This window comes from Falco naumanni, chromosome 18 (assembly GCF_017639655.2).
Source record: "Falco naumanni isolate bFalNau1 chromosome 18, bFalNau1.pat, whole genome shotgun sequence".
In the NCBI taxonomy this organism is placed as follows: Eukaryota; Metazoa; Chordata; class Aves; order Falconiformes; family Falconidae; genus Falco; species Falco naumanni.
In genome coordinates this window covers 2,242,956-2,266,411 of record NC_054071.1, presented here as the reverse complement: position 1 = coordinate 2,266,411, position 23,456 = coordinate 2,242,956, and the positions used below count along the sequence as shown (strand labels likewise).

Sequence of the window (23,456 nt, the reverse complement as noted above, 5' to 3'; positions counted from 1 at the left end):
GGCATCCCGCACTTCCCCCTCCATCCCTGGCTCAGGCATCCTGCACTTCCCCCTCCACCCCTGGCTCAGGCATCCAGCACTTCTCTCTCCATCCCTGTCTCAGGCATCCCGCACTTCCCCCTCCATCCCTGGCTCGGTGGGAAGCAGCACTGCAGCAAGGGCTCATTCGAAGTATGACAGGCAAATCTGTGCTTCTTAACGGGCAAGATTTTAGAGACAAATCTCCCTGGGCTGGCAGGGTCAGACCCTCCCTCCTTTGAGCAAGTCAGTGAACTTGTCTCCAAGGGGCTCATCAAGGGCTATTACCTGCAGCTTCCATGGTAATTACAGCTTGAAAGACTCGTTGCTTCTCTCACACTCTGTAATTTGTAATCAGAAGCAAACTCTCAACTGATCAGCAGCCAGACATGGATCCAGGACCTCTCCGGAGGCAGAAGGCACATCATCAGGGACAGGGCTCTGCAGAGAACAGGGGACCCACCTCTCCCAGATCCTGCCTCAACATCCAAAGGTAATTCTGTCCCAGGAAAGCTCCCTTCACCTTTCCCAGGTGGTTCTGTTGAGCAGGCACCAACGTACCAAGCCTCTGATGCAGTCGACTCTTGTCCTGACCTTTTATTTCCAATTATCTCTGAAGGCGGCTGCTCTGTCCGTGTCCGTGCCCGGAGCCACAGCAGCGCTGCTCGCCCGTATGGGGTGGCTGCTGGCACCGCTGCGCTGCGTCCTGTGCAACGCTCCCTCTTATCCTTCAAAGAAGACACTATACAGCCCCACAGCTGGGTACGGTTTTACCCATCAAATATTGTACCTCGTAGTGAAAGACTCCAACCAAGGGGCCAAACTCTTCCACAGGGTTTCCTGCCCTGAAGTGCAATGCAGCAGAATTCCAAGTTTCTTCCTTCCAGCCCCCAGGGCTTCTCCTGACACAGACCAGCCCCAACCCTGCGCCAGCTGCCTGGGCACAGGACTCCCAATGCCCTGCATGCCCTGTGGTTAATGCGATGCTCAACCCCCCCATCAGAGCACCCCTCCTTAACCTTTTCCTCGCCCAGACAGGGCTGCAACCTCAAGCAAAGCCTTTACACCCATAAGTGCTCGGCCCCACAGAGCTGTCCGAGCAACTTGTTTTAAACATTTGCCATTGGAATCTTCTGCCCACGATGCCCAGGAGGCCGCTGCATCGCCTGGAGGAGCCCACCAGGGAGCCAAGCCCACCTCGCCGGCCAGCAAGCAGGAGCACGCATGACGGAGCAATCCTGCAAACCGCCGCCATGTAAACAATCAACGGGAGAGACGCTAATTGGATTTGATTCCTCTCCCCTGCAGTCCCTCCTGGGCAGTGTGCAGCCATGCAGATGTCTCCTTCTCTTGCAAGAATCATCTTCCCTTCTTCCAGATGATGCTGATTTGGGGTTGGTGGGAGGGCTCCGGCGCTGGACCTGTGGAGCCCCAGGATGCTGAGCTGCTCCCCTCCAACCCGCTCTGCTACCACCAGAGAAAAGCTACTTTTCTGTGAAGCTGGAGGGGAAAAAACCCCCACACAATAAAAGCCAAAAAGCAGGGGTAAGGGCAGCAGGGACAGTTTCTGCCCTCGGTTCCTGCAGGAGGGTAGTGCTGAGCTCTAAGCTTTGCCCTGGTGCTGTGGCAGCTTTCCGAGGGCGCACACGCCTTCCCCGGCACCGCGCCGTCTCACGCTGATAGAAATTCAGCTTCAGCCTCTAATTGAGGTTGACAAACTCGCGTCCTCACGCTTTCGCAATCGTTAATACTCAACTAATTAATGAAATGCTTTTTAAATTCTCTTGATCCCAGCTATTTGGGATTACGACAATCACTTACAAACTGGCAGGCACCAAAAGGAAAAGGAACAAATTGACTTGTCTCCTTAAAAGCAGGATGGATTGCCCAAAACGGGAGGAAAAGAAGGGCTGCTCTCAGGAAACGTGGGGGGGAAGCGGGTTGTGGTGGCAGGGGCTGTTCACCACAGCCTCCCTCCTGCCATGACCCTTTTTCCCAACCAGGCTGCTCCCCTTCGCATGCTGCTCTTAGCACGAAGCCTCCTGATAATTGCAACATCTGTCTGCAGCTGGAGAGGTCTTTTTTTGAAAGTTATTTGAAGTGGTACCCCTGTTTTTTCCGCATGTTTAATTTTGCGTAATAGGCAAGGTGTGGAAATGCGGCGGTGATGTTTCCAGCATGAGGTTGGGGCAGTTTCAGCCCAGTTTGCAGCTGGGCTCTGTGATGAATCCGGCTTGGGGATGTATCCTGTACTGACTTGGCTCTGGGCTAACTCAGCCCCTCTCCTGCCTCCTCCACGTGTGGGTCCCTACCTGATGCCACCAAACTTCAGGCAGCGATCAGCAAGGAGGGTCGCAAACCTCGCCACGAACATTGCACTATCTCGATGGGGTGTGTTTGCATTTGCTCCGAAGGAAATAATAATCAGAAACCTCTGTTCTTTAATGAGACATCAAATGGCATCGACTTAATAGAATTTCAATCCCAGGCAGCCTTAGCACTTGTAAAATGCTTAAAAAGCTCGGCATACACACAGCTCGTTGGCACCACCCCCCAGTTAATGATGCTGGAATTTGTCTGTTTGCCGGCTCCCTTTGCCATGCCGGTGTGATACAGCTGTTCCTTCCCATTTGCTCCCTTCACACAAGCACCAAAGGTTGTCTTTAAGGACATGAGCTTAACCCTTCCAGCACCTGGAAGGTCCTGCTGAGCAGAGCTCGGGGAAGGTACACAGCCCACAAGTCCCAGGGTACTGGAAGTGAGTGGACATTTGAAGAAAAACGTGATCTTGGAGCTCCAGGCTCCTCCGGGTGCCCATTTCCTTGGAAATAATTTTGCAAATCAATTAACAGTATTGAAACCTCCTGCAGCTCCCCAAGAAGATGAGGGCAGCCCTTTCTGAGCTTCAGGTTTGCTCCCAGGACCTGCTGGGCAGCTGCTCCCGACATCTGCTGCACTGACCATCTACAAAGCACTTCTGGCTCCCCCTAAATGAGTCGCACCCTTTGCTCATGAGCAAACTCAGTCTTGAATTGCAAGAAACTCTGCCCTCTCCTTCCCGATCACACCCCTGGCATGTCTATAGGCAGCAAAAGTGATTGTTCCCCCTCGCTCTGCCAGACGCCGCTGGCTGGATGTGCTGGACCACACGGCCACGCTCGTACAGAGGTTCCAGTTCAGGGCTTGAAAGTGGGAGCGGGACCCTCCGGAGCTCTCCTGTCCTCAGCGTGCAGCTCTCCATCCTTTTTAAAATATCCTCTTATCCATACAATATGGTGAAGGGTTAGCAGGAGCACCCAGCCCATTACTTCACCCCCATCCCTGATGTTTTCTCTTTCTGACCTCCTTCCTAAGCGAGCCCTTTCCAATCCCTGCCCGTTCAGACGCACCGTTCCTGGCCCTGACTCATTTCTATCGCTTGCCTCCAAAGCCATTTTCTTTCATATCCTTTTACGAACAGGCTGATTCACTCCTAATGCTGTTTTCTAAGCAGAACCACTCTGCTGCCCTGCAAAACCAGCCATGCGATCGTTTTCTTACATCTCCTGCTCTGAATCGCTCCTGTGCAATGAAGTTTCCTCTGTGGCTGGCCACCACCGCTTGCGGGTTTTGCTTCTCGTTGTTGAATTAATTCAGAGTCTGATGACACGCTGGAGGAAATCGACTGGGAGAGTGTGTGGGATTGAGGGAAACAAAAAGGAATCAGAGAGTGAATGTTTTTCCAGGAGGAGGTGTAAGACTGTAGGTAGGAGAAGATGCTCTGAGCGAGGGTTAGGAAACATGGGAAATGCTATTTAATTGCTCCTGATTTTCAAATGCCACTGCCTACAGCCTGTCTGGAAATAGGGGGTTCAGAGCAGTCCCTGCCAGACCCCAAGTCCTGTTCTCCTGCCTCTGTAATTACACTTTTGATACTGCAGTTGTTGGTAGCTGATGCTCTCTGTCCCATGCAAACATTACGAGGGGATGAGTCTCCAAGGCACACTAGAGTCCTATTAAACAATACTGCTCCATCTTCAAACCTGTTGCTTAATTGAAGCCTCTTAAATTTTTATTGCCAAGTTTGCAGAAATTGCCATTTTTAGTGCGCTTTTCATCCTCTCTAACGTGCTGTGCCGATGGCATAGCAGGGAGCAGCCGAGCTGGGGAAGTAAAATTATCTGATCGCATCATTTATGGGAGAGGCTCGGGTGATGGTGCTGAGATGCAGCGACGATGCTGTAAAACCCAGCTGGGAAAAGGGGATGCAAAGCCAGGAGGAATTTATCTTTTTTCCAGGGGATCAGCCCTCTGAAATATAATTCCAGTGTGCCCACCCATGCCTTGGTGCTGTGGTCCAGTGCAGGGGTATGGGTGGACGTTGCAGCCTCCCCAGGGCTGTGGACAACACAAGGTCCAGAGAGGCTTGTTATAGCACCAGGCTCACCCAGAATAGCCAGGAAAAGGGAAAAATTGAGGTGGCTCCCTCCAAAGTCAGGAGCAGCGGGAGCTGAAGGGCACTGCCCTACTCAGGGTGGTCCTGCCCTCCCTTGGGACCCGTTTGGAGGGTGACGGCACGGCGTGCCCCGAGCCAGCTCCTGCACAGCTCAGGGCTTTGCCCATTCATGAGAAAACAAACCTTATTCATTAGACTCAGCAATTGCCATGGAAACCGCTCCCCTGTGCGACTGGAGACCAGAGCATCTCTCGCTGCAAGGCGCAATGGGGACCGCAGCCAGCTCTCCCCGTGTAAAACGCTGTGAAACCCCCAGAAAACAGCAGCTATGGCCTCGCACGTCCATGTAAACCACTCCAGCTCCTCTCACGTCGCATTCAGACACAGCCACTGCCACGGCGTACGGAAACTAAGCCAGAGAGGAGGCTTTCCACTGCGCTCCATCAAGACACTCTTGTTTTAATTGCAACCGTCCATCATGCGTTGCCTTCTGCTGCGCCACCTCCTGAGTCGCTTTAGGGAGCTCCGTCCTGGCTCCTCCTCAACTTCAGGAGATTGCTTCAGCCTGAGATTTCGGGGAGAAAGCATCTCCCTTCGGCCACGAGTCCACAGCGAAGAAACAGCTTGGCCTATATAACCAAACCCCACGTTTCATGGAGGAAACCTCCTGCTGGCATTGCCTTTGCAGGATTGCTTTTGCTGACTCAGCACGTGCAGCTGATCCGCGTGCAACGTCCCTTTTACCACGCCACTAGTGCAAACCAGCATGAGATTGTCGCTGCATTAATGAAGCAGTTCCCAGACTAGTAAATGTATCTTAAAAAGCATCACTCTGCAGGAATCAGAGGGCTCAGCTACTGCAGAAGGAGAAGAAAAGCTGATTTCGTTCCTTTTTTTAGACTGACAGCTAATTTAAAAGGGAGATTTAATGAGATCACGCACCATCATGGAGTTAGAGTTTACTTTCGACAAGGGGCTTTTGGAAAGCTCTTGGTATAAAGATCCAGGATTTATCACCCCAGCACCAAGATGCAAGTCCTCACGTGCGCTAAGCAGCTGCATACCTGGAAAGGCAGGGAAGCAGTGAGCAAAGCCCAGTAAATACTCTTATTTCCAGACTGGGACAGGGGACGAAGGGACAGATTTGAGCATGGACACAGGGAAGAGTAACAAAGCCAGAAAGCAAGCCATGAGCCTCTAATCCCGTCACAAAGAAATCCCCTCCACCCCAAAGCCCGTCTCAAAGACGGCTCCCACCGTTGCACCAAGGCAGGGCTGCCCAATTCCGCACCTATTGTTTTTATCGCTGGGAAAAGTGCTTATAACTACCACAGCAGCTGCTCCGAGCCGGGAGATGTGAAACGACCTTCTCTTTATCTTTATTTCTATTTCTCTCCAGCTGGAGGATCATTTCACTTATCTTTCATGGCGTAAAATATATGGTTTAGGACTCTGTAACTGGCCGGACTCAGCCCTCCGGGTGATGTTCATGGGCTTTTCCATCTTTTCCTCTGGCTTACTGAAGAAGCAGCACGCGCCTGCCTCAGATGTAGAGGTTTAATATAAAAAAAAAAACAACAAAAAAAACCCCAATGATTAAATCAGAGGTCTGAATAAAAGATGTGCATTCAGGGCTTCAGAAGGTGGGTGATGCCCAGCCAGTCCCTGCAGGGTAATTAGAGGAGGCAGTAGCACGTGTATGCTGTAAATGGTTTTAATTAGGTTAAAAAAATGACTTTGTGGAGAGGAGGGACTGGGGTAGGCTGCACCGCCCAGGGAGCCGAATGCCGTTCCGGGCAGGCAGCACATCGCCTGGGTAAAGGCTCTGCAGCCCGCGGTGTCATTTCCAACTGGTGACAGAGCCCCTGGCCTCCAGCAGAAACATGCCCTTCCCTCTCCCAGCACTGAAAGGCTGGCAAACCCTGCAGAAGAGGGACACGCTCGAGCTGAGATTCCCCCCACATCTGTTTTCCTTGTCACCATCTACATCTTCCCTGCTTGGGAGGAGGGATTTCCAGAGGGATAGGTTTCTTTCCCCTCCCTCTCAGCTGGCTGTCTTCCTGATAGGAAACCCGTTTTTTTTACTAGAAATAATAGTTATAATAGAGATACTTAGAAATAGATATATAATGTAATAGAAATAATAGAAATAGTTAACACTGGCAATGGGATGGGGAAGATTTACGGCACCTGCCTCCAAATTGTCTCCAGCATTTACACTATTTCTATCTTTAAAGTCCTTGAGATCCTCGCTGCAGGCTCCAGCTCCCAACCACGCTCCCGAATCTTCCTGAAGCTGGGACGTTTCAGGAAGACAAATCTTTCCAATTACCGCCGGCGCTGCCAGGCGAGGCTGATTTGAGGAGGTGTTGCCAAACTCTTGCAGCATCAGGTGGCTGCAGCGCCCAACACGATGGCACGCACAGCACCGCCTGCGGAACGGGGCACGCAAAGCGCCACGCGAGGGGCTGGTGCTGCCCTCCTGGGTGGGCACCCTCGGCACCTCCGCCGACAGCTCTTCCCCGGAGCGAATGTGGCCTCGCTAAGTGGGTGCGGATTCTGTCGAGGTATTTTTCCCCGCTGATAATTTGCTGAACAAAAATCCTGCTCTTTGCTGCTGAGCGAAGTGGAGAGGGCTTCGCCCAAAGGCGCACGCGTGCTGGAGAGCCCCAGGCTGCTGCATGAGATGACCAAGACACATGAGGCGATGGATAAGGCATTCAATACCTGGTAATTACCATCAATGGTTCTGGTGCTAATTAATCAATTTTCCATCCTTCCAGATTCTTTACCTTGCAGTACACCCCACGTAAGCAATGCAGAATGGTGCTGGGTCCCCTGGGGCGGCAGAAAGTAGCTGTGGAGTGAGGTGGGGACGCGTGTGGACGCGTGGAATGGCTTGTGTCAAGGGAACGGGTGTGAAAAACGCCCACGATGGCTTTTCAAGCCTGTTTCTGCTTTGGACTTCAGCAGCTGCTGCCTCAGCCCCCAAAAAGCCCTTTGCCTTTGCCATTACTAAGGTGTTACGCTCCGAACAAGAGCCCTGCGCGCTAATGAAGCTGCTCATTTTCTCCAGCCCACTGGACTTCCCACAAGATACAAACTGACGACAGCAAAACATTTCTCTGCTTTAATTGAGAAGTTTCCACCTGGCGCTCGCCCACCGGGAGCCCACACCGTTCGTTATCTTCTAGATAGTTACGCACAAGCGTGCCATAATGAAGGAGAAAAGATCTGCATCCAGGCTTGCTGAAATGCAGCATCTTCAGGTGTAGTTTGGTACCCAGTGGCCGTGGAGAGATGTCTTAACGATACATTTGGTGGTGAATTCCTTGTGTTGCTCTAAGCTGAAGTGTAACGACTGTGGCTCTGATCTCCACAGAGGTTTAATCAGAGCAAACCGTCCAACAGCTTGTGTTCGCTTTCCTCAGCTTGATTTATGTCTCATTTGAGGGTGGATGCCAGAGCAGGGAGGAAAATGAGAGAGGCAATGAGGCAGGAGAGCTAGGAATGAAAGCGCCAGGGCCAAGATGGGGGAAAAAAATTATTCCGCTGGCTGCCTTTCCGTACGCCTAATCAGGATGTAGATCTAATGACGCTACGTCACATCGCATCCATCCACACTGTGATGACGTGCCACTGTTGGAACTCAGGGAGGGTGATGCATCATGAGCCATGAGCATCCCACAGTTTATAATAAATAACACCACTACCTCTGCGTTACCTGAAAGGATTCCCGCTGCTCTACATAATGAAACACTCTCCTCTTGTCTCTTTTTATATCCTTGAAGTGTGAGAGCCTTCTGGCAAAAAGCATCCTTTCTCGGCGGGCTGGAAGGTACCCAACACACTCAGTGACTGCCACAGCTGAACCACAACCGTGGAAGAGCAAGGCAGGGAGATTACCAGTGCTGAAGCCCCTTCTGTGGCCAAAATTACGAGGACTGTGGGCAATGCATGGGAAGCAATGCTGAAAAAGCTGCCCTCATCCCAACCAGTTAGAAGCAATGCGCAAAAAATAGCTGTTAACGGTGAAGATGCCTCTCGAGGGGCATCAGTAAATAGGAGCAACCTCTCACACGGACCCACTGGAGGGATCTTGGTGTGTAAATGGAATTTAGGACTTACCCTTTGCTCTTGGGTGGCCACAAAGGTCTGGAATCCAGGGGCCACCCCAAACCCCAGCTCCTGGACGAAGGGTGGCTCAGACTGGCTGTGGATCTGGACTTTGACTCCAGCCTCGAACGTTGTCTCCTCTGGAAGAAGAAGGGGGGAGGTTAGCAGGCTGTGGTGGGTGGGATGATGTCCACCGGCATGGGCATGCTTGCCCCTCCGTGGAAAATTGTCTCTGGTAAATCTGTGCTGCCCAAAAGCAGGAGATAAACAGTTGGGAATGCTCCGCCTGGATGATCAGAGTTCTGGGCGTTGAGGAAGGAAACACAGCATCAGCGTTTGCCATGAGGAGAGCACAGCCCAAACTGCCACTGCTGCCCATCAGGACCACGAGCATCTCCGGGCTCCTGGTCCTTACACCGCTGCCTGCTCCAGGGGCTCACCCTCCCTGCAACACAGAGATTCAGGACTTCTCCAGTGAGGTCTGTACCTCCCAGCTAGAGAAACCAGGAGGTGACATCTACTTTCTAGCTGGTATTTCGTTACAGAATGCATTCCCGTATTAATGAAACAAATAAACTCCTCCTTCCCCCAAAGAGCGATGCTCCTACTATTCAAAAGGTCTCCAATGGTGAAAGCACTGGGGCACTCTGCCTCCTCTGCCTCATTTCTGACACAGCCTGAGGTCACCTGGGAGATAATGCAGTAATTCAAGAACAAAAAAAGTGGGTTAGATCCAAAGAAGCTCACGGGTTTGGGCAGCTGAAGCTGCTCCAAGCTGGGCAAAGGCATTTGCAGCTCATGGGCTCAGACACATCACCGAGTTACAGGTGATGCGAGGTTTCCACATCCCAAATCTGTGCTGTAACTCGAGGTCAGTCCCCCTCTACCACGAGCAGCTAAAACCAACCCAAAAGGGACTTCCTGAAGCGGAATTAATGGGATGCAAATCAGTCCCAAGTGTGATATACAAGCACTTTGGGCTCCTCTTATCACACAAGCATCTTCAGGCAGCTGGGGTGTGTAACCTTTCTCTCTTTAGTACTGCTGCCGTGGTCTCAGGTCCCAACAAACCAGAGGGAGCATATGGGGATGAAGGGGTGGGGGGGCTGATTTGCAATGGCAGTTGCTAATTATGCATAATATATCCTAAACCCCGAGTTACCCACTAATATGAATCCATGCCTGTGGCCAGCAATGCCACCTCCACATTGAAAAAACCTTCTGTTTAAAGCTGAGCCATTCTTTTCTGACTATTCCTTGGTATTTCTCTACTACTTTATTACACTTTTCCAACGTTAACAGCACTGAATTCCATCCGAAGCACTGGTAGAAACCCAGCACCAAGGAACCCCAGCCGCAGAGGTGTTACACGAGGGGCTGCACAAAGAGGGGCAGCAGCAGACCATGAGATGATACGGGCAGAGGAGAAGGACGAGGACAGAATACAGTGATAGTGGATGACATGAAGTTTACAGAGCTCAGGAACCCACCGCTTAAGAGGATGTAACTCTGCTGACTCCATCGGGCAGCAAAGGGATCAGCCTCCCTCTCCCAAGAGGACTCTGCTCACCCAGCAGCTCCCCAGGCAAACAAAGCCAGAGGCTGCAAGGGTGGGAGTGGGCTCACGGACCGGGCAGGCAGCGCTCAGAGCCACCTCCTTTGCTCCAAAACTTTAACGCTCTGCTCGGCAAAGCCAGGACCGAATCCATCAAGTGTTGGTCCAAGAAGGTTGGACCAGAGACCCCTGGAGACCCCTGGCCAGACGCGCTGCTGTCACCTTCGTTCCCTATCAAGCAAACAAACCCTCCTTGCCAACAGAAACCAAACCACACATTTCATCCAGCTTTTGGAAACATTTACAAAGCCCCACTCTGACAGCGAGGCTGCTTTACGTGTTGGCTACGCAGAATGTCACGCTCTGCACCTGCAGCATCACACCTACCTGCAGCATCACACCTACCTGTAGCATCGTGCCTACCTGCAGCAACACACCTACCTGCAACAATGCACCTACCTGTAGCATCGTGCCTACCTGCAGCAGCACACCTACTTGCAGCAATGCACCTACCTGCAACGTCGTGCCTATCTGCAGCAACACACCTACCTGCAACAATGCACCTACCTGCAACATCGTGCCTATCTGCAGCAACACACCTACCTGCAACAATGCACCTACCTGCAGCATCGTGCCTATCTGCAGCAACACACCTACTTGCAGCAATGCACCTACCTGCAACATCGTGCCTATCTGCAGCAACACACCTACCTGCAACAATGCACCTACCTGCAGCATCGTGCCTATCTGCAGCAACACACCTACTTGCAGCAATGCACCTTCCTGCAACATCGTGCCTACCTGCAGCAACACACCTACCTGCAACAATGCACCTACCTGCAGCAACACACCTACTTGCAGCAATGCACCTACCTGCAACATCATGCCTACCTGCAGCAACATGCCTACCTGCAACAATGCACCTACCTGCAGCATCGTGCCTACCTGCAGCAACACGCCTACTTGCAGCAACGCACCTACCTGCAGCAATGCGCCCACCTGCAGCATCGCCGCATCGTGCGTGTTTGACCTCAGCAGCCTTTGCACAGCCAGCTGCTGGAGCAGGCTATTAACACTTAATGTTTTAAAGCCCAGCTTTTCAATCTAAGGCACAGGAAAACAATTTGAAGGTAAATAGGATTTATTAAAAGTTACCTCTGCAGGCTGTGCATACTTCTGTGAAATTCTGGGGTGGCAGCAAGCTCTCCATGCACTTGGCTGGAGCTGGGCTTTTATGCAGTCAGAGATGTACTGATCTGCACGGCTTGCTCTGGGACACACACTTGCATCGACTGATGCTTCCAGTGCCCACGCTCACCGGCCTGTGCACTGGCTCTGCAATGCTCCATGCAAGGTAATTAGTTGTTTTTGTCTCTCTGTGGCAAAAGTGGTTTTGGTAAGTGAATAATATCAAGACTTAGGGCATGAGGCATCGCTATTACATGGGGTGGCATGCGGTGGCTGCAGAGCTTGAGTGCATCTCCTCTGAATCCCATGCTAGTAGGATGCTGGCACAGAAAGTCTGAGTTTATTTTGGCTTTTGCCTACACCGAAGCCTCCCAGAGCGAGACAGACATCACCCATCCTTGCTCTTGGCCTCCACTTCTGCTCCAGACCCAGTGACCACGACCCGAATCGCTCCCCACCACCTTGCCATGATGGGGGCTACTGCAAGAACACAACCCTATTACTGGGACCCACTGTACCACAAATAATTTTTTTTTTTTTGCCTTGGCCAGCTGTAACTGGGCTCCTCTCACTCCAAGAGCTGTCCAGTGGATGTTGGCATGTCCGAGCTCCCTCGTTGTCTGCCCAAGCCCTCCATTTGCCCACCTGTGGGGGTCCCATTTGAGAGTCTCCTGCCTGCCAGCACCTCCCCAGTGTCAGCCCTCCAGTGCTGAGGGTCAAGCCAGCTTTCCCCAAAACCTCTGCCAACGCCGAGTGTCCCCATCTGACCTCATCTGGGATGCAGCCAATTCAGCACCCAGGTGCCCAAGCCCCATGGGCAAACGCACGCTAGAACGGGTCCAAACCCTCTCCCGAGCACCCACCAACTCCTCCAATTTCAATCCCAATCCTGCTATTCCCACATGACGCCCACTCCTACCGATCCCACCCGGCTCCATCACTTTGCCTGGTGTTGATCCCCTTCCAGCACTTCAGAGGAGATACCATATGCTTCCTTCAGTAATTACCTGACAAGTTGGAGGAGAAGGCTTCTATTTAGTCTAACTTGTTGGGCAACGGGAGCTGTTTTGTTGAAACATTTTCCATCCGAAATTATTCTGCCCATTTCTGCTCCTGCCCCGGGTCTGTTCAGCTCTGACTTTAATTCCACGTATTTTCCACGACCAGGTGCTGTGCCCGGGTCCATCTGCAGGTAAACCCCTGTACATCCATATCAAGCAAACGAGGTATAGCCTGCAATTATCCGTAAGAGACTTAAAAGCAACAGGGTTTGTGATTTTAGATAGAAAATCTTGGCAGGTAGCCAGCTGTAATCACGGATGGGGAGAGGAAGGCATTTTCTGTGCCACAGAAGAAACCTTGGTTTTAAAACACACAGTTATTAATTTTCATCACCAATAATAACAAGAGCAAAATAAACAGCATTTTTTTTTTTTTTCAGAAAAGCTGCCAAAAGCCAGGCAGCATTCATTGTTTTTCCAGGAAGAAACACATGCGAGGATGAAACCATCAACATGAAATTGGCTTTGAAAAACTGTCACTTCTCCTAAAAATTCATTTGCTACAAAATAGCTGTTTTCAGAAAAACTGAAAGCCTGGCTACAAAACCCTTTGATGGAATATGGCTGGACCAGTCCTCAGCTGCGTCTTAAACTTTTCCCAGCTCCGTGCTGGGGCTGAGAAGCATTAGCGCAGGTTAAACATTTTAATTATTGAATTTATTTAATAAAATAATTCGTGCTGCAAGCGTAAAGAAAAGGAATGTCTCGTGGACCCAGAGCCACAGGACTTCCCGGGTTTGGGTGCATTTAGCTGGCTACAAGGTGCATCCCTGGGCAGAGCAAACCCAGAGAGGCTCGGCAGCAAACCCCGTCTGTCACCCAAGAGCGAGAGGTGCAGCCAGGGGTGCAAACCACCACAGACAATCCCGGCTGTGGTTTTGCCCATTTTTTGCAGTTTTTGCATCATTCTGAATGGCTGCTTCTGGCCGCACCTCCTGGAGGCAGGAGCTGCCAGCCGGTGGCTGCTATCTCGTTAAGCCTGTTTCCCGTAATCACTCATCAATGGGGCAGAAAATAACCCCCAAACCCCTTTCACTGGTTCAGATGCCAGAAAACCTTTAAAAAATAAATTCCAGTGACTTGGGGTTTGGTTCTGCCTTGAGGTTTTTAAACTAGATTTGTGACGTTGGAAAGCCCAAGCACAGACCTTCGTTCACCCTCCGATCCCACTTTTCAGAAGACAATGCCTGTAAATTCCTTTCTTAGTGCATCCCAGGTTGGGAATAGAGCAAAAATTCCTTAACGACTACATTTTAAAATACATTAACATACATTATTGTACACAGGACAGTGTTTCCAAACAAATCCTGAGCTGCTCTTTTCACTGAAGGATTAGCGTACCATTAATTAAATTGGGGATTAATTTAGCATGTGCTTCAAGCTGGCTGCAGAATACTCTGTGTTGCAGATTAGACAGCTTTCTATTTCTGGTGTTGGCTTTCCTTGGTCGGGGCTTTCTGCTCAGAGCATTGCTCGAAAAATCTTAATAAAGCTCCATCTGACTGTACGCTCGGGCGCGGGCTACAAAGTTCATCCCTGTGAATATGCAAGAAGCTGCAATTAAAATAAGAAATGCTGCCAAAGGCACGGAGCTACCCTTCTCCCCCTGCCTTATTATGTCCTAACTGATCCACTTTTCTCTAGCAATTAACATCTGAAGCTGTGCTTGGCACTAATTTATTGGGAATTGAAGATACAGGCTGAGCCACGGGTCGTTTCTAGCTGGAGCTGTCACCTGCCAGCTCTGGCGGCAGCTCCCCGGGAGATACTCCTGCCCACAGAGAACATCCCACACACCTTCATCTGAGAAAAGGAGATGGTATTTTCTCAGCTGGTTCACATTCTGACTCTATTCGAAGGCGGCCTGAAGGTTTATTTTGAGTAATAAGCCTTCTCCTGTGCCGTCAAGAAGTAAGCACAGAGCTGGAAGGTTTGGGTTCTCCCCACCCTTCTCATCCTTTGCCTCAGTTTCCCTGTCTGCAAAATGGGAGCGATGCTGCTGCTTAACTCGCTGGGCTGGAAGAGCCACTGGTGGCTCTTCTACATTCTGCAAAGCACGGTTCGACATCGCAGCGTATCACTGCGGTGCAAAGGCAGGGACCATCTCATGGGGACAGCATCCTCAAGGGGTACGGGCAGCACCAAGCGCAACATCTGGAAGGATGCCCAGATGTTCATCCCTGTGCTGGCTGCGTGGCATCGGTGACGGGTATGTCGAGACCATGGTCTCTTGTCTCCCTCGGGGAGGAAGGCTCCCCAGGAGCAGGGGGGGTTGCCGTGGCAGCACAGACATGCCCAGAAGATGCTGTGAGACATCAAGGTTCATCTCTAGTTTTTATGGCATCCTTCGCTCTGTACTGCCATGGAAATGATGTGCATCAGAGTAAACGCTCCTCCACCTCCCATATTGGCCACCGAGGCTGAGCACCCCGAGTTGCTCTGGGTGTGCAAAACAGCATGGCCACGTCCCCGCTCCCACCGGCTGAGTAACCCCCTAAACCCCCTGCATCTCTCTTGCATCCCTCTTCCAGCTCAGCAGCACGTGGGACCCGTCTGTGTGTCCCCACGTTACCCGCTGGGGTCTGTGCCCGCAGGTCAGCACCCCCTGAGCACGTTGGGCTCAGCACACTAGTGGGGCACCCAGGACCCACAGCGACCCAGAGGATGTGACCTGTGGTCCCAGACTCGGGGAGGTTCAACTGCCGCTTCAACCAGACTGTATCTGTGCAGAAATCTTAAATAAATGCCTAACATTCACGTTTTTCCTAGACAAAAAATTATAGATTAAAAAAAACCCACCCAAATTGTCATGGAAACATTAACTGTAAGAAAACAGGACCTGCAAGCCTACCACAAAAACACGTGGAATCATGAAGAAACCAGTTTCACACCAGTGAAACCAGTTTTTCTCCCCTGTGCGTGCTCTCATTTCTGTGGAAGCGTGTTTTGCTTTGCTTAAAGTTGCTTGGTAACAGGATTAAGTGAAGCTGAAATAAGTATTTGCAGCAGGGTTCGGGGAGGTTTGAACGCGTTCGTGTGACAGGCAGCCGAGCCGACGCAACTTTCCCCACTAAAAACCAGTTGCTTGAAATTTGTCCTGTGTATTTTGCTGTTGCGGGCTGTGCTTTGACTGCTGTTTTGAAAGCAATCGGGGACTATGAAATTCCCCGCAGATGACAATGAGATGCCTACCACCGGCTGGGAAAAATACTACGCATCCTGCTGGGATGCGGCAGGACTGAGAGCAGGATGCAGGTGGCAGGAGCATCGCTGAACCCAGCCTGGCTGCTCGCCTGCATTTAAGAGGGACAAAATAAATGTACAGAAGCTACTGCATGAGTGTGGCCAGGGCAGTGGGGAGCCCGTCGTGGTCTCATCCATCTGGCTAAGCTTTGGAGGGGTCTGGCTGCTCCTGAGCGTGTGGTAGGGCCAGCGCTGGCCCAAGGGAATAGGGATAAGTTGATGCTGGAGAAAACAAAAATGTCCCCAAAGTGGCTGGAGAAACAGTCCCTGTTGTAGAAGAGGGGAAAACCTCACTAACTGCTTTCCAGGAGGGGGATATTGCATTTAGGGTGGGGGCGACAGGATGGGAAGTCCTGGAATCTACAGGTTATAGTCCTACACAGAGGGCTGATGGAGCCCACCCAGCCTGGCCAGGTCCCTCAGCCTTGTCCCCTCTCTGCTGGGAGGCCAAAAGGCAGGACATCACCTCCCAGGCTGTTCCCCTTTGCAACCTTTTGAGCGCCCCAAGGAATGCTGTCTCTTCTCTCCAAGGGGATCTCCTTGCCACAGTCCGTGCCGGGGTCTCGTGGGTGCTGCAGTGACGCTGCCGGGGTCCCCGCTGCTGCTGGAGGGTCCCCGCTGCCGGCAGCACCAACGCCAGCTCCGGGCAAGCCCTGGGCTCAGCTCAGGACACTTAACATCTATTTTCAGGTTTCTGTCACCAAAGGAAGGAGGTAGGCAGCCCCGGAGTGATTCATCCCATCCCAGGGAGATGTCTACAGCAGGATGAGTCACGTCCGAGGTGGTGCAGCTCCCCTCCACTGAGCCAAGGCAACTCCTTCATCTCCACGAGCAGCTACGATAGGATCAGATAAGCACAACTGTGCCCCAATGGGAAATTCAGGCGTTCCCTTTTCGGAGCTAAGGAACTGATCAAGGTAACCAGCTTCTCTCTCTACAAACCCTTCCCCGTAGCTACGAAATCAAACCTTGCCGCCTCAAAGCGCTGCTGAAAACCTGCAACGGGGGCTTCACGTTCCCCTGGTCCTCTCCCATAACCAGGGTTGGGATGACGGGGGGAAAAAGGATTGTCTCCTGATGGACCAACTTCTCTCTCACGGAGGTGGAAAGTGATGTGAGACCCCCGCAAGCATCGCCCAGGAGCCGAAGAACCCAGGTAGATGTGGCTCCAGCACATCAGTGACAATCTCAAGCCTTTGATGGTGCTGGAGAGCAGATGAAGAGCAGCACAGCAGCACTCTGTGACAAGCTCCGCTATAGCAAGTCATCAGGTGCTTCGTGTGCAAGGTTAAAGATTTATTCTGGGAAATTAAACCCAAAAGCCCTGCACCTGAAAGAGCTACCAGGATGAAAGGCCACCAGCTTGTGTTAAAGGCAAGCAAGGTAGCTTGGTTAGCTGTAGAGGTAAATCAAACCTTCCTCTTTATCTCTTGGGATACAGTCAGAGTATTTCAGAGGTGTTTGGTGGGGGTTTTTTTTCCCTTTTCTTTCTTTTTTTTTTTTTTTTTTTTTTTTTTATGAAAAACCTCATCTCTTGTATCTGAAAGGTGCAGACAGCCTGGCTTTTGGGGCTGCAATGGGAGCATGGGGGGCTGCTTCCCCACCTCGACCGCCTTGCAAAGGGGATGGGAGCACTGCTGTCCCAACTGTCCCCACGAAATAACACCTCTGGTTTGTTATTTCTCTTTGCTTCAGCGAGGAGGAATGTGCACAAAAAGAAGAGAGAAGATAAAAAAAGCCTTCTGCCTGCAGAGCCTGCAAGAGGGAGGCTGAAGGGGAGATTCTTCCCATGGCCCAAAGGCTGGAAAAGCAGCAGTGAGGTCTCTGCCAACTAATCCCAAAGGATAAGGGCACGGAGCCGATGCTTTTCACCTGGCACTGCTGGGATTTAACTACTGCGTGACTCCTACAGCCTCAACAGGGAAAATCTATATGGGCTACAAACCCCAGACCACAAGCTAACGCTCCAGAATACAAGGCAACAACTACACCTGCCTGGGACCCAAAGCTTGCCTACCAGCAATTCGTTCCTTAATCCCCCGCTAAGCATTTTTGGGGGGCATCTTCTACTTAATTATCTGTTTGTGGTGCTGGAAGAGGCGTGAGACGGGACACGATGGAGCTCCTTGCCCACGAAAGGCAAGCTCGGAGCAGAGGGTTTTGCCTGCTCCCTCCATCCCAAGCTCTCTGTAAAGCGCAGTCGCGATTCATTACTCACCAAGTAACAGAAGGTGTTGTAACAAACTACATTAAGCATATCCGCTATTTTTAGTTAAGCATATTGCATTTGCGTACTAAATCTGAGGGGCCATATGTCTCAACGTATATTATTAAAAAGCTTCTTACATAATATACGGGGCAGGAGAAACCCGCAGGTCTCCAGCAAGCCAAGCCCAGAGCTCTTTAAAGTGGTTTTGCTGGACGGCGAGGAGCCGGCAAATGAATATTTCAGTTCCTTGCTCCTCTCCTATTAAGCTTAAACTTTAATCATTAAAGTGGGGAAACAAGTGTCTTGTAACCTGCTTTACAGGCGGGGTCAAGCCAGGGCAGGGGGGGGGTGGTGGCTCCTTGTGCTGCTCATACCGTCGCTCCTTGGCGGGGAAGGAAAATAAATTCCCTTCCCACCTCGGCATCCTTTGGGAATCACGTGTGGCACAGAAGGGTGACCGTGGGCGGGAGGATAGCCAAAAACTAAGAGGGTGGTCAGAGCCACCCTGGTATCTTCTCCATCCCTGGGAGCTGCTGCCAGAAATACGGAGCAGGGGTGGGAGAGATATTTCCTCTGGAGGGGAGAAATATTCCCTGCATCCAGAGCTAGGGGTGCCGGCCCCCTGGGCCACCCATCTGCCGGCTTTTGCTTTGGCAAGCTGCTGCCACTGCAGGGACAGAAATTATTGGGAAAAAAAAATAAAAATAAGAAAGGACACATTTTAAAGGCGCAGAAGCAGTTCTTGCACATCCCTCCCCAACCCTCCCCCTCCAGGAGCCTCGCCGCTTCCCCCAGAACATCTTGAAATATTAAATGGTGAAAGAGCTGCTGCTAATTTTGGCTGGTAGCAGAGCCAGATGGAAGCAGATTTCCCAGTGCCAAGGCTGGGTCCTGGCTCTGCTGCTGTCCCTTTCAGGGCGGATGGATGGGCGGAGGGGACCGGGACACCTCGGAGGCTGAGCCCAGGGGTCCACCAGCTTTTGGCACTGCAAAAGGGAGATGTCATCTCCAGGTACGGGGCAGAGAAGTCAGCAGGATGAGGTTTCTCAAACTGGAGGTCCAAAGAGGTGCCAGGGAGATCTCCCAGCTCTGAGCATCACTGGTCCCCAGGAAGCCCCCCTGCCTCCTGACACCTGTCTGGGAACGTGGGTCCTGTGGGAAGGCACGATGATCCCAGAGTAGGAGAGAGGATGATGATGATTGTGGTGGGTCACCATCCCCTGTGATGAACCCATCACCATCACCACCCTGACCTGCAGTGAAAGCCTCCATGGGACCACAAGGTCCACGCGGGTCATCAAAGCAAGCTGTACCAGGTCCAGCTCCTCCACAGGATCTGTGCTTAATTTTCCATCCTGGAGGATGCTGCAGAGCTCACAGTGGTCCAGCACCACCAGCAGATAACCAGGATTTGCTCCCGCTGGGCCTTTATTCTGCAAGGACAAGACTTCCCTCTCGAGCCAAGCTTGCATCTCACCATCAGCCGCCCGCTTTCCCCTTTCTGCAGCCTCTCCAAGGAGTAATAACCCTCTTACAACTATTTATTTCCTCCTGGTCACTCCCCAGGACAGGCTGAAGCCCAGAAGTCCCCACAGGAGCAGGACTCTGCTGCCAGAGCCCACCTCCGGAGCTGGTCCCATGTGCTTTTGCATCTTTTCGGAGAAAAGCAATTACTCTCGGAAAACAAAGCCAGGCTGGATGGGAAAGCTTTGGAGTTAGCATCCAATTAAATAAAATTACTGCCGGTACAAGGACATTTGAAGACAGGTGGCGGGCAGAGAGATTTTTACCATTTTGAGAAACCTTGACTCCGTCTGCCCTGCCTGAATTGCACTGACAGCTGTAGTTATGTCTATTTAATCTGCATTGCCTATAAATGTCGGGTGTTTTGAGTGATGTAATTTCAAAGCACTTTGGTGAACTTGGCAACTAAGTAAACACTTATTTTAATGGAAAAGGATGCGCCTCAGAAGCCGTTTATGATTACAAAATTCCAGGGAAGAGATAGTCTATTAGAGTAGGGAAAAAACCCCAAGTATTTTAGTTACATCGCTCAGGAAAATGCTTCTCCTGCTTATATATTTGGTTGATATTTCAAAGCGTTGCCTAGAAAGGAGCAAGCCAGACCTGAAAACAACAGCTGACTTTTCTGGAGGTGGGGGAAAAAGGAAAAAAGATAAAAAGAAACCCCAATCCCCTGCTCTAACTCAGGGATACAAGGGTGTAAGTCTTCGTCTTGTATTCAAAGCAATGCTTCGACAACTGGGATGCAGGATATTTTAGAGGGATTTAGTATTTTTCCACACGTTTCTACAAGAAGTTTCAGAAAACTTCCCACCTGGTAACTTTTTTCCACTAGCAGTCCAATGGATTTTAGACCTTAACAGAAGAAAAACCAGAAGTCTACCTGGGGAGTGCAGAATTTCGTATTGCCTATTTCGTTAGCTCATCCGTGACCTCCTATTTTACGGCAGTTTTTCAGGATGAGGGTTGCCAAAGCGGGGAGAGCGGGTGGCCGCAGGAGGTGGTGCTCCCCCCGGGTCCCTTCTGCTTCCCACCACCGCCCTCCTAAGATGCCGTCACCCCTCCCAGCATCCCCACACCAAACCCCAACCCTTTTTGCACCAGGGAAGGATTTTCCCTCTCCGTACATGTCCCACCTTCAGCCCAAAGCATCGTTGCTTCCTCGCAGCATCTCCACCCCCCTCCCCCTGCCCTCCCAAACCCCTTGGTGCTCCCCGCTCCAGCCCTCTCTCCTCCTGCCATCCCCCAGCGCCGCATATGGAGGATGCTATATATAAAAATATTTGCATTGTGTTGTAGTGCACTGCCCACGGCAAGGCCGGCAAGGCACAGACAGATCTCATCTGGCAGCAGGCAGGCTAATATTTTCCTTTGATAAAAATAACCTGTGAAAATTACATCTAGCGTGGCCTGCAGCGCTGCAATGAATTTTGCTGGGGGGGGGGGTGGGGGGGACAACACGACACACACAAAAGAAAAAGAATCAGTCAGCGCTAACCTGGAGATTTAAGTGGAAAACAGCGGTGCTGATACTGGAGTTTGCTTCTGAATTTTTGCAAGGCACAGGGAGAAAACAGCAGCAGGAAAGACCAGGCAGGGGGTGAAATGCAGCCACAGGACAAAGCTCGAGGCGCAGCTGGACCCTGCGGAGGTGCTGGGGAGATGAGGTGAGTTTTCAAGAGAGATAAAGAGGGAACACATCTGCTGCCTCGTGCTTTGGCCAGCTCAGAGCTGCCCGTCAACTCTCAGGTGGTCACCAGGGTCCCTCCGTAGCCCACGCGGAGGGATGGGTGATACCCACCCCATCCTTCGGGGGCTGCTTGACTCATTTGGATGAGAAACCACTTTTTCACAGGTGACGGAGGGTGGGATGGCTCCACCCCAGCTTTCAGAGCTCCATCACCCTGTTCATCACCCAAACCCACCTTCTCAGGTGCCCAGATACCCAAAGAAATGAACCCTGCAAGCCAGGGGACTCCAACGGAGTCCTTGGTGGAACCTCATCCGAAATACTGTCGTCAGCTCTGGTGACTGGAGCCCGATGGATGGAGATGGGGAAAGGAGCACACCAAAGCTGCTGGGATGGGAAGAGCAGTGGGGAACCCGGCATTTGGGAGGAGTCCAACACAGCTTGGGTTGTGTATCGTCTGGCGAGATGAAGGCTATGAATCCTCTCTAAAAATACATCAAAGGCAAACACCAGACGGGAGCAGAGTGTTTCCACTGAAAGGAAAATATTTGTAAAAAAAAAAAAAAAAAAAAAAAAAATAATCCAAACTAGGATAAGCTAACGGTGAGTCAATTTAATCTGGAAATCAAAAGGTCTGGAGCCAACAATACAGGTTCATGGAGAAAGTGTATTGCTAGCATGGACAGCATCAATCCCACCCTGTGGTACTGAAGCCAGGACACCACCATCCCTTCTTCGAGGAGAATCGATGCCCTTTCAAAGCCCAAAGGGATTTTGGCTGCACAGGCTCACGGGCAGCCCCCCAGCTCACTCCAGGCTGTGTGGGTCACGGTGAAAGGCTGAGGTCCTCCACCATCCTGGTGGGCACCGTGCATGACTGCACCTGCTTTTGCAACCAGAAAGCAAAACCATGGGAGGGTCAGGTGGGGGAACCAGACCACCGCGGTTCTGAAGATGCAAACGCCGCCTCCCACATCTCCCCGCTCTGACCTGGCCCCAAAGATCTGCATCGTTACCTCTTGATAGACCCCAATGCCAACCTCGAGGAAAGATTTTGCCTCTGGAAACCTCAGTTCTCACTCTGGTACAGCAAGAGGGTCCTTGCGTCCACGGGACCCGCTCAGCATCCTTACGGCAGCAGCCCCCCACCCCCCCCCGGGGCAGCAAAATGACCAAACGCACCCCCAAAGCCTTGGTCCTGCTCCCTTGGCCGCAGTGTGTGGGGGGGAGCCAGGAGCCAGAGGTGCAAGTGTTTTTGCTTCTATGAGTTTGCAGCTTCCACCCATTGAAGACTAACTTGTATGGCAGCAATAATGCTTAATTATTGGTTTTATTATTGAAGTCTTTACAGAAGCCCATGCAACATTATACAAACAACCCCGTGAGGCCATTGCTACCCCTACAGAAATAAATATCTGCACTGAAGGGCATTACGATGAGACACTGAAGATAAATTGTTCCTGGCTCCTGGGATGGAGTATAACAAACTGCTGTGTAATGTTAAAATGTGTCAATTTTTCCCTTGGGAACACACTCAGATAAGAGCCTGGAGCGTGAGAAATGCATCTCAATTGGGACATCACTGAAATAAATGGGATTTTTTTTGCCATGTCCCCCCTGCCAAGCCAGCTCTGACATCCCTTGTGATGCTGTCACCCCACCGAGCTGGCCTCAGCCCCAGCCCGGGATTAACGGGAGTCCAGCGCCAGGACCCTTGGAGGAAGAGGTTGGCGAAGTGATGGAGAAAGCCACCAGTGAAACAGCCCAGAGGAGCAAACTGGGGGGACCTTCTGCTCCCCCACTGGGACCAGCAGCCTGGGCCGGATTCAGACCTTGTGGCAGGTGCTGAAGGGTCACAAAATCAGTTCGTCTGGGGAGGCTGCGGGATGGCTGCAGTGCCAGCGCTGGGCGCACAGCACCGTGGTGCTCAGCACTGGTGGGAAATGGGTTTCTTGCCTGAACGTAAGACTTCAAAACCAACATCCCTGCAAGCTGAAGGTCTCTTGCCCTGGACCAAAGGTGACCGGGTCACAAGGAAAAGCAGAGCTGGCTCAGGGCCCCTTTTCTCCGGGTCCCGACATGAATCCTTCCCTACCTTTGCCCTTTCCCCATGGAGAGAAGGATTTCTGCCTCCAGCTGCCCGCCACAGGGCTGCTTAATAGCAGAAACCTCTTTCACATCCCCACCTCCAGAGACACCTATTTTGCTTTTCTCATGCTGACCTTCTGCTGGAAAAAAACCCAGACTTTTGCCTCTGTACATACATATTTGCAAGAAGTCAATGGCAATCACTCCTCTTCTCTGCTGTTCTCCAGAATATTTAAGTAACAACATCATGTAGTACAATTTGTCACTTGGCCAAACTCCGCAGATGGCATTTCCCTCTCTTAATCTTTCTAAGCTTCTCCTTGAACAGT

General features: G+C 51.5%; 1 protein-coding gene across 1 annotated transcript in view; it reads right to left on the bottom strand.

Annotated features, from left to right (window-relative positions):
- LOC121099000 (acid-sensing ion channel 2-like) overlaps window positions 1-23,456 on the bottom strand; it is a 102,296-nt gene that overhangs the window by 12,375 nt on the left and 66,465 nt on the right. The window contains exon 3 of the mRNA XM_040617578.1: window positions 8,582-8,709. Within this exon, the coding sequence (XP_040473512.1) occupies window positions 8,582-8,709 (128 nt within the window). The remainder of the gene's footprint in view (window positions 1-8,581; window positions 8,710-23,456) is intronic.